General features: G+C 61.4%; 1 protein-coding gene across 11 annotated transcripts in view; it reads left to right on the forward strand.

Moving 5' to 3' along the window:
• The window catches only part of CACNA1G (calcium voltage-gated channel subunit alpha1 G), a 63,403-nt gene extending 52,692 nt beyond the window's left edge, over positions 1 to 10,711 (forward strand). For 5 of the 11 annotated variants that reach the window (XM_079797821.1, XM_079797819.1, XM_079797822.1 and 2 more), the window contains 11 exons: positions 797 to 906; positions 1,530 to 1,663; positions 1,954 to 2,024; positions 2,156 to 2,234; positions 2,327 to 2,448; positions 2,775 to 3,122; positions 3,818 to 3,961; positions 5,755 to 5,889; positions 7,539 to 7,701; positions 7,996 to 8,165; positions 9,547 to 10,711. In XM_079797821.1, the coding sequence (XP_079653947.1) occupies positions 797 to 906; positions 1,530 to 1,663; positions 1,954 to 2,024; positions 2,156 to 2,234; positions 2,327 to 2,448; positions 2,775 to 3,122; positions 3,818 to 3,961; positions 5,755 to 5,889; positions 7,539 to 7,701; positions 7,996 to 8,165; positions 9,547 to 10,278 (2,208 nt within the window). In that variant the 3' untranslated portion in view covers positions 10,279 to 10,711. The remainder of the gene's footprint in view (positions 1 to 796; positions 907 to 1,529; positions 1,664 to 1,953; positions 2,025 to 2,155; positions 2,235 to 2,326; positions 2,449 to 2,774; positions 3,123 to 3,817; positions 3,962 to 5,754; positions 5,890 to 7,538; positions 7,702 to 7,995; positions 8,166 to 9,546) is intronic. The other 6 variants (XM_079797827.1, XM_079797828.1, XM_079797829.1 and 3 more) reach the window with 2 other exon arrangements.

Raw genomic sequence — 10,711 nt, forward strand, 5'->3', positions numbered from 1 at the left:
TGAAAGTAGAGGACCTGACTTCTTCACCTAGCACATAGGGACTGAGTGCCTACCCTGTGCTGAGCTCTGGACCTGTGAGGGTAAAGAAGGCAGACTGGCCCTAGCCGGTGTTGCTACGTGGTTAGAGCATTGGCCCAGGCACAGAAGGTTCTCGGGTTCGATCCCCAGTCCCAATTGGGGCATGTGTGAGAAGCCACTAATTGATGTGTCTCTCTCACATTGATGTTTCTCTGTTTCTCACTCTCTCTTCCACTCCCTCCCTCCCTCCCTTCCACTCTCTCTAAAAAAAATCAATGGAAAAAATATCCTTGGGTGAGGATTAACAAAAATAAAATAAATTTAAAAGGAAGGCAGACTAGTGCCAGCCCCTCTGGAGCGTAGGTTCTAGTGAATGTCCAGCCCCCAAACTCACCAACAATCTTGCCACTCCTCGCGTCAGCTTTCATCGGCTGCCCTCCTGGCCTCAGTTTCCCCATCTGTAAAATAGGAACATTGAACTGGTAATGCACAAGGCCCCTTCCAGTTGTTGCATTCTCTGCCTTCCAGCACATTTGTCCTGGGGGCTCCTCACCATCCCTCAAGGAGAGAGATCCTTTAGCACAGAGTTAGGGTTATGCACGAGAATGAGGACCCTACTCTGTCCGAGAGTAGTAAGCAGTGGTCAGCCAACATGGCGGGAACAGAGAAGACAGGTCCTCTCAGACTCACCCTGTCTCCCAGATCTGGGAGGTACGATGGGCGGGGGGGGCAGCAGGTATCGTCCTTGGCCTTATCCATCATGCCCCATCCCTGCCAGATCCTGGACGAGGCTCTGAAGATCTGCAACTACATCTTCACCATCATCTTCGTCTTGGAGTCAGTCTTCAAACTCGTGGCCTTTGGCTTCCGTCGGTTCTTCCAGGACAGGTGACAGAGGGGAAGGGGACAGGTGACAGGAGGGTTTGGGAGTGGGCGAGGACCTAGAGCCTGAAGACCTTTCTGGACTCCTGAGATTCAGCGCAGGACCTACCAAGGGCTGAGGGTGTGGTGGGCTGTGTGGTATCCAGGGCCTGGGAGATGGGAGAGAAGGAAGGGAACTTGACGCGACAGGGCCTGGGGGCCAGGGGCAGTTGGAGATCAATGTGGCCTAGACTGGGGCTTAAGAGCGGAGAGCGTGGAGCCAGACCGCCTGGACCAGATTTGAATCCTGGCTCTACCACTTAGGAACTGGTGACCTTGGGTAAGTTACTTAAAATCTCTGTGCCTCCATTTCCTCATCTGTAAAATGGGCGATAATATATCCATATCACAGAGTTGTAAAGAGTTCCTATTTATAAAGCCCATAAAACAGCAAATGAATAACAATGAAGAGCAGAGGCCCTCAAGCTGAAGTCATAGCCCTGCCTATGCCACCAACTGGACTGGCTACGTGACCATAGACAAGTGACCTCCACTCTCCTTTCTGTAGCCCAAACTGCCTCCTCCTCCTCAGAGCCCCCACCACCACCCCCCACACACACCCACTCAGGGATCTGTGTCCTGCATTCCAGGTGGAACCAGCTGGACCTGGCCATTGTGCTGCTGTCCATCATGGGCATCACGCTGGAGGAGATCGAGGTCAATGCCTCCCTGCCCATCAACCCCACCATCATCCGCATCATGAGGGTGCTGCGCATCGCCCGAGGTCAGTGGCCAGCTGCCTGCCCACCACACTCGCCCTCCCTGGGTGACCGGCCCCGGGGGGGATTGCAGGGGTCGGCTCGGGCGCTGGCCAGGGCCTGGGTAGGTGTGGGTTCCTGTGGGTATCTCTCCGCCAAAGGGGACGATGGGGCTGGGCTGAGGGTGGCAGTGGATCCATGGCAGCCTGGCTCGCCGGGGCCAGGCACCCTACCCGCCCCGGCCCTGGCCGTGGCCCCACCAGCTACGTGACCTGGGCCTCAGAGGGACCAGCTCACGACTTTGTCCTTTCTGCAGTGCTAAAGCTGCTGAAGATGGCTGTGGGCATGCGGGCGCTGCTGGACACAGTGATGCAGGCCCTGCCCCAGGTAGCTGGGAGGCGGGGCAGGTGGGAGGGGTCCTCTCAGGGCGGGAGGCGCTCTCCGAAGGGGTGGGGGGCTCAGGGGAGCTGGCTGGGAGATCCAGCGGCACCTTTTCCATTGCTTTTCCTCTTTTCCAGGTGGGGAACCTGGGACTTCTCTTCATGTTGTTGTTTTTCATCTTTGCAGCTCTGGGCGTGGAGCTCTTTGGAGACCTGGGTGAGTTGGGGTGGGGAGGGTGGAGGAGCCAGGCCGGGGGGACCCCGGGCCTCCTGGACTAACTCGGGCCTCTCTCCCCTTCCCGCCTCCAGAGTGTGACGAGACGCACCCCTGCGAGGGCCTGGGCCGGCATGCCACCTTCCGGAACTTCGGCATGGCCTTTCTGACCCTCTTCCGGGTCTCCACGGGTGACAACTGGAATGGCATTATGAAGGTGAGAGCCGCCTGCAGTGGGGTGCCCCCAGCATCGTGAGCCAAGATTCCTTGGCGAGATGTGACTGAAAGCACATGCCCTCCCAGCCCCCATGCCGGGACACCGCACCTCCCTCGCCCCCAGTCATGTTCTGACTCACGCTTCCCAGGCCGGTGTCTAATGCTCTCCTCCCCCCGCCCCCATCCCTCCCCACCCCCCCACACAGTGGGTCCCTCCTCCTGCCCTTCCGTCTCCTCCTTCATGCTCTGTGACACCGGTGACCCGATTTCCCATGACAGCTCCCTCCGCTGTCCGCCCAGCCTCACCCCTCTACCCGCCTCCCCCAGGACACCCTCCGGGACTGCGACCAGGAGTCCACCTGCTACAACACGGTCATCTCCCCCATCTACTTCGTGTCCTTCGTGCTGACGGCCCAGTTTGTGCTGGTCAACGTGGTGATTGCCGTGCTGATGAAACACCTGGAGGAGAGCAACAAGGAGGCCAAGGAGGAGGCCGAGCTGGAGGCCGAGCTGGAGCTGGAGATGAAGCCGCTCAGCCCGCAGCCCCACTCGCCGCTGGGCAGCCCCTTCCTCTGGCCCGGGGTCGAGGGCCCCGACAGCCCCAAGCCTGGGGCCCCGCATGCCGTGACCCACGCTGGAGCAGCCTCCTCTCGCTACTCCCTGGAGCACCCCACGGTGAGCACACGTCCCCACCTGCTAGAGGGGGTGTGGGGACGGGGACAGGGGGGTGGGTGGCCAGTGCCTCAATGGGTGGAACACAGGGACTGGGCAGCACAGCTGACCCAAGGGCTCCCCCTGGCCCTCCTGCTGCTCCTGCCTGGATGTGGAGGGACCAGCAGTCCCCTGCCCATCCCCAGCGATGGCACCCACACTCACTGCCCAGGGCCACGTATGTGCTGGCTCACTCATCCCCTGAGCCTCCACCGGCCTGGCCTCCCCTTCCTGGCTCTTAGGTTCAAGGCTAAGTTTTCTGTTTCCTTCCTGTTTCTTTCTTACCCTTGCCCGATTACCAAACCTCTTTCCTTCCCACTCTCAACCTGCCTGATTCCATCTCTCAATCCTTCTCCCCAATCTTCTCTTTCCTTCTCCCTCTCCCTGTGGGCTCTTATCTTCCATCTCCCATCTCTCCTTCCTCTTCCCACCCCTCTCTCTTCCCCACCATCCCCTTCCCTCCTCTTCCTCCGGCTCTTTGTTGCTGTGTGTGTGCACACACACACGCGTGTGTGTGTGTGTGTGTGTGTGTGTGTGTGTGGCCTCCTCTTTCTCCATCTGTGTCTCTGGTCAATCCCCTGCCACAACACTTCCCCTCACTGCCCCTCTGACCCCGTTCCCTGACTCTCCGGCTCCCCCTATGGGCTGGTCCTTCCCAGGACAGACAGATGTTTGACACCATATCCCTGCTGATCCAGGGCTCCCTGGAGGGGGAGCTGAAGCTGATGGACGAGCTGGCAGGCCCAGAGGGCCAGCCCTCTGCCTTCCCTCCAGCCAGCAGCCCGGGTGGCTCCGACCCACAGGTTACTGTGCCCGTGCTGTGCCTCCTTCCCTGACCCTGCGAGCTGTGCCGTGCTGTGCCTGCTTCGGGGGAGGTGGGGCGTTCCCTGCGCACTGGGGACCTGGAGGAAGAGCAGCCTGAGGGCCTCAGCTGAGCTTTGGGCTTGGCAGGAGGCACCGAGGTGTCCCTCCGCCTGAGATGAAGCTCTGGGTCACCTAGCTGGAAGGGAGGGGTGCTGAGATTGGGCTTCTGAGGGAGAGGATGGATGGAGACGGGGTCTGGAGAGTGGAGGAGGTGAGGTGCCAGGCCCCAGGGAGAAAGGCCTCTGGGAGCAAAGCAGGTGGCAAGGGGACCCACTGAGGGACAGGCTTAGGCCACAGTCTTCCTTCTCTGAACCCACCAGCCACCCCCCAGTCCTCTGTTTTGAGGCTTTTTAAGCCATGGGACGCCCTGGGCATGACGGGTGCGGTCAGGAGCCCGCGGATGCTGACCTGGTCCTGAGAAAGGACGGGAGGCTCCAGCTGGGAGTGGATTCTGGGACGTGGGTGCGACGTACGGCTCGGCTTCCTCCTCAAGCCCAGCCCCTCCCCACGGTGCCACAGGTTTTTCGCCCCCAGGCCCGTCTAGACGTGGATCTTCTGCTTCCTGGGGTCCTCTTCTTCTCCCCCCGTGACCTCTCTGGCTGCCCTTGACCCCTCCACGTGGCAGAGCACCCCCCCACACCCCTCTCCTAGGCTAGGGGCTACGGTAGACCTGGAGAGGAGGCAAGGAAACAGGTGTCAGCTGGAGACTGAAAAGCCTCGAGTCCCACCGGCCCTGTGGGGTGAAGGGGTGGACAGGCAGGTTCCAGGGTCTGGGACACCTGCATCCGGATCCAAAGAAATGTACAGTGGTCCTCCCAGGGGGCGGGGCCTGGCCGCCAGGGTCTCAGAGAGGCTCTAGGGACCTGAACCTGGCCAAGACCCAGAGTGAGCAGAGGGAGAGCGAGTCCTTCCTGAGGCCTCCCTCCTGAAGGAGGCCCGTGGGGGAAGGTGCTGAGAGAGAAGAGGATGCGATGAGAAGGGGTCAGGGCAGCCAGCTCATCGGGGCCGGATGGCCCCCCTGCCCCCCAGGGTCCTGCAGGCACTGACGTTCCCCCCAGCAGGTTCCAGGTGAGACAGCCCGCGGTGTGGCCGCCCAGCCAGGTGTGTCCAGTGCCGGCTGGCAAGAGGGGAGCATCTCCCAGAGCCCAAGCTGGAGAGGGCGGCTGCCATGCCAGCAGGCGGAGGAGGCCCCGGGAGGGGAGAGGCCAGAATCCGGGGGCAGGCCAAGTCCTGCCAGGCCTTTGGAAGCGGAGAGAATAGGCAGAAAGCAGTCGTCAGATTGGCGGCTTTGTCCCCAGCACCCCCCACACCGCCGCTGTCTGTGCTGAGAGCAGAGAGGCGCGTTGCTGGCCTTTCTGCATTTCCCCCCCTGGAATCCTCATGAGAGTAAAGCCCTCCCCATCCCGCTCCCTGGGGGCGGGGGGGGGGCGCTGTTAGCTTCCTGGGGGATCTTTAGAATACGTTCCTGTGTCTCCTGCTTTTGTCAGTGTTTGCCCTGGCTCTTTGGTGCCTGCTGCAGCCTCTCTGATCAGAGTGGGGGTTGAGGTTGGGGGTGGGGGGCTGTCAGTTGACTCGGGAAGCCGGTAGGGAGAGAGAAGGGAGGCCTCTTTTCCCTACGCTTTGTGGAAAGGGGGACAGAGGGGCTCTGTGTATGTGCGTGTGCGTTGCATGTGTGTGCGTGAGTGCTCTCCGTCCTGGTTTCTTATGCCTGATCATCTCTCTCCCTGTCTAGATCCCTCTAGCTGAGATGGAGGCTCTGTCTCTGACGTCAGAGATTGTGTCTGAACCGTCCTGCTCTCTAGCTCTGACGGATGACTCTTTGCCTGATGACACTCACACACTCTTACTTAGTGCCCCGGAGAGCAATGTACATGCACAGCCCCTCACTGCTCCCCCAGCCTCCCCGGGGGCTGGGCTGGCTGCCGGGCTCCAGGTCCCCCCCTTCCCCTTGTCACGGCCCCACAACCGCAGGCACTTAGTGCCCCAGGCTCTGTTAGGTGTCTCTCGGGTCCCCCCACTGTGGACAAAGAAATTAGATAATATGAAATCGGGGTCTCCCCCAGAAGGGCCCAGGGGCTACAGCTGTGAAAGGGTTAATCCAGACCCCCAGGAGTGACATAGCCCAAAGCAGAGGTGGCATCAGGATGCAGAATCAGCCTCCGAGTTTGGAGCCCTGTGCCAGCCAGCCCTCCCCCTCCCTGCACCCCTCTTTCCCACCTGCCCTCCGCCTTTCCCCTCCCCCCGCCATCTGCCACCACGTAGTGGGTAAGAGCCACATTTCTGCTGCCACCATCTTGCCCTTTTCCACCGGGGCTGGGGGCGGGGGGGGGGGGGTGTCCTGTCTTCTCTGTCACTGTCCCTGTGTGTCCCTGTGTCCCGGGGACTTCTTTGTGTTTTGACAGCTTCTCCACCCTTGCCCGACCCCTGGTTCCTTCTGACTATGAGCAGCCCCCTCCTCCCTCCCTTCTCCTTTCTCTTGGGTCTTAAGGGGGACTGGGACCCCCTTCTTCACGGCAGGGCTCTGTGCTGGCCACAGGCTGGGGGTCCCTAGGGGTCTTGGGGTGGGTGCAGAAGTGGAACCTGAGCTGAGAGGGGGAAGCAAAGGAACCAGACTCTCTTCAGCACAGCCATTCCCAGGCCTGGTGGGTGGCTCAGCCGGCTGGGCCCGCGTGGGACCCTGCAGCCTCTCTGAGAACGGGGAACAGACCGGGGGATGGAGACGTCTCTTGGGAGCAAACCGTGTCTCCCTCTGGCTGGGGTCAAAGGCTGGTTCCTGCCTTTCTTTGAAATAGATTCCAAACACCCACCTTAACACCCAGTCTCTCCACTGAGGAGGACCTGAGTGCCCAGCCCACCCCACTGTGTGATTAAAAGGGGAGAGGGAGACAGCGGGTGAGCCAGCTGTGACATCCCCTAGTGTTCATCCGTCATTCAGCCTGTTAACTCAGCCCATGCCCAGTAGTGGGTGCTGAGGCTGCCTTAAAAATCAGATGGGGACATAGAAGGCAGTCCCAGCTGCCAAGTCTCCTGCTCACTGGGAGGGTCCTCCCCCATTCCCAGTCCCCGCCCCCCACAGCCCCAGCAAGGAGGACTGCGGGATGCTGTTAGCTTTTCACCCTCCCTTGTGGTCCTTCGGCCCCTCTCAGTGGGGCCTTGAGAATGAGCTCTTAAACCAGGCTGGGGGCTGGGGGCTGCTCTCCCTCCTTTGGACACCTCCTCACCCTCCACCATCCCACCCCCGGGAGGCTCCAGGGGTTACAATGTGGATGGTGTTGTGGGGCCAGGGCCTCCTCCCACCCCCTTCCTCCCTGTGTGTGGAGGGCTCCTCCATGTGTCTGCCCTTCTGCCTGACCACACTCATCCCATCACCACCTTGTCCGGAAGGGGATGGGGGCCAGGGCCTTGGGCGGTGGCGAGGGGTGGGGAGCTTTTGGCTTCTGTTGTCCACCTCTGCCTCAGTTACCCAATCTAGATGGCCCATCTTCTGCCCACCTCCCTCCCCTGTTTCTTTTGCAGAGGGGGCCCCACCCGGGGGAGGTGCCAGACCTGCTGACCGTGCGCAAGTCCGGGGTCAGCCGCACGCACTCTCTGCCCAATGACAGCTACATGTGCCGGGATGGAAGCACTGCCGAGGGGTCCCTAGGACACAGGAGCTGGGGGCTCCCCAAAGCTCAGTCAGGTACCAGGGCCCGGGGCAAGCCAGCATGGCTCACACTGGGGACCTCATCCTTGACTAGGCTCAGTCCTAACCTGGGGGGAAACTGAGGCAGCCAAAGAGGGCTCTCCTATTTCTGAGGAGCCCCCAGCCCCTGCCTGAGGGAGGTGGCTTTCGAACAGGGTGAGGGTTCTGTGGTAAGGGTGGAGGCCCTGATGGGGGACGGAGAGAGGAAGGGAGGGGACCCAGGTGGGAGCCAGACTGGTGGGCCCTCCAGCTCTTCTCTTTCCTCCCTCCCCTGTCCCCCTCCCCCCGCAGGCTCTGTCTTGTCCGTTCACTCCCAGCCAGCAGACACCAGCTACATCCTGCAGCTTCCCAAAGATGCACCCCATCTGCTCCAGCCCCACGGCGCTCCCACGTGGGGCGCCATCCCCAAACTGCCCCCGCCGGGCCGCTCCCCTCTGGCTCAGAGGCCCCTGAGGCGCCAGGTAAGCAGACGCGGAGCGGTGGGCGTGGGCCTGAGGGCCAACCTCTCTGCCGGGACTCCTCAGCTGTTGGCGATGACCAGGGCGGCCTCTTCCATTCTCCCAGCAAACCCTGACTGGGAGCCGGTGACAGGCCAGCCCAGGCACCAGCACGCAATGCCAGACAAAGCAGAGGCGGTCTGTGCCCTCCAGGAGTTGCCCCCCCCCCGCCCCCCTGTTTCACTGAGGAAGCCTGGAGGCCAGAGGAGGCCCAGGCTGCCCAGGGACACATGACAAATTGGAGAGGAGCCAGGCTTCTGACTCCCTTTTCCCGACCCAGAGCTGCCTCCCTGTCTCTGTATTTCTAATCCTAGCTAAGGGGCACGAGGCACATTTTTAAAAATATATATTTTTATTGATTTCAGAGAGGAAGGGAGAAGGAGAGAAAGATAGAAACATCAATCAATGATGAGAGAGAATCATTGATCGGCTGCCTCCTGCACGCCCCCTACTGGGGATGGAGCCTGCAACCCAGGGCATGAGCCCTGACTGGGAATCGAACTGTGACCTCCTGGTTCATAGGTCGACACTCAACCACTGAGCCACACCAGCTGGGCTCGAGGCACACTTTAGGTGTCCCCATCTTTGGCCAAGCCTGGGGCCCACCTTGTGGAGGCCACACTCCGGGGGCCCAGAGCAGAGGCTCGTGTAGCCAGGTGAGGCTTGTGTGTTGCCCAGCAACAAGCCCACAGCCCATGCGGTGTGTGTCCTTAGGTCTGAGCATGGCCACGTGAGAATCTGCTCAATCCCACCCATTGGGGGAACAGGCACAGTCCCCATCCATCCTGTAAATAGTCACTGAGCCGTCCCTGTGTGCCAGGCCCCGGGGAGACAGACAAATGTGACAGCCCCTGCCCTCCGGAGCGCAGGGTGCGAGAGTAGACTATACCCCATCAGATCTCTGCAGGGACGGGGCACGGCGCTGAGATGCTCGGGGGCCTGGTGCAGCAGGGAGCAAAGACGAGGAAGGGGTCTGCTTTATTGGAGGGTGGAGATGGTCGGGCTGGACATCACAGAGGACCGGAGCCCATAGAGTTGAGGGTGCTTCAGGCCAGAGAGGCAGGGAGGCATGTGGGAGCTGGCTGGAGAGCAGAGCTGGCCCAGTGCCTCCTTGGGTTCCAGGGGCTGGGAATTGCAGGCCTGGGGGAGACCCTGAGGGGGGCAGTGGCTAGAGGGCCCGATGCACATGGCCCGTAGCTCTCAACAAGAGCGAATACTGGGCCCTCTGCTTAGGGTGGTCCTGCAGCTCCCTGGACGGGGAGGAGGGGGCTCCCTGGCTTGCCTGGAGGAACAGCTGATGGGGAAGAGGAAGCCCCAGGCTGAGCCCTCCCCCCACCCCACACAGGCAGCAATAAGGACCGATTCCCTGGACGTTCAGGGCCTCGGCAGCAGGGAGGACCTGCTGTCAGAGGTGAGTGGGCCCTCCCCGCCTCTGGCCCGGACCTCCTCCTTCTGGGGCCGGTTGAGCACCCCGGCGCAGCATTCCTGCAGCCAGAGCAAGATCTTGAAGCACACGCACTCGCCAGCCCCCTGCCCGGGCCCAGAACCCACCTGGGGCCAAAGCCCACTGGAGACCAGACGCAGCTTAGAGCTGGACACGGAGCTGAGCTGGGTTTCAGGAGACCTCCTGCCGGCGGGCGGCCAGGAGGCGCCCCCTTCCCCACGGGACCTGAAGAAGTGCTACAGCGTGGAGGCGCAGAGCTGCGGGCGCCGGCCCGCGTCCTGGCTGGAGGAGCAGAGGAGGCACTCCATTGCTGTCAGCTGCCTGGACAGCGGTTCCCAACCCCACCTGGACCCCGGCCCCTCTGGCCTCGGGGGTCAACCTCTGGGGGGGCCTGGGAGCCGGCCCAAGAAAAAACTCAGTCCGCCCAGTATCTCTATAGACCCCCCCCAGGGCCAGGGCGCTCGGCCCCCGCCCAGCCCTGGCATCTGCCTCCGGAGGAGGGCTCCGTCCAGCGACTCCAAGGATCTCTCGGGCTCCGGCCCCCCTGACAGCATGGCTGCCTCGCCCTCCCCAAAGAAAGACACACTGGGTGTCTCCGGTTCCTCCGCTGACCCAGCAGACCGGGACCCCTGAGTCCTGCCCCGCTCTCCCACTCACCTTTCTCCACTGGGTGCCAAATCCTAGCTCCTCCTCTTGGGCTCTATTCCTGACCAAGGTTCCACGTGGACACCCGGGAGGCGCCCCTCCCACCCTGGCTCCGGGCAGGAGGAGAAGCCCAGTGCAGCTGAGGACCCCGACACCAGGAGCTGTTGGGAGAAAGCAATACGTTTGTGCAGAATCTCTGTGTATATTCTATTTTATTAAATTAATTGAATCTAGTATATGCGGGATGTACGGCCTTTTGTGACTGAAGAGACTTGTTTCCTTCTACTTCTATGTGTCTCAGAATATTTCTGAGGCGAAGGCGTCTGTCCCGGCTATTTTAACCTAAAATAACCAGTCTAGTTATAGCCCCTCTTCTTGCAAAGCACAAGCTGGGACGGCGAGTGCATCACAGCCCTGACGG

Source organism: Cnephaeus nilssonii (genome assembly GCF_951640355.1).
Source record: "Cnephaeus nilssonii genome assembly, chromosome: 19".
Lineage (NCBI taxonomy): Eukaryota > Metazoa > Chordata > Mammalia > Chiroptera > Vespertilionidae > Cnephaeus > Cnephaeus nilssonii.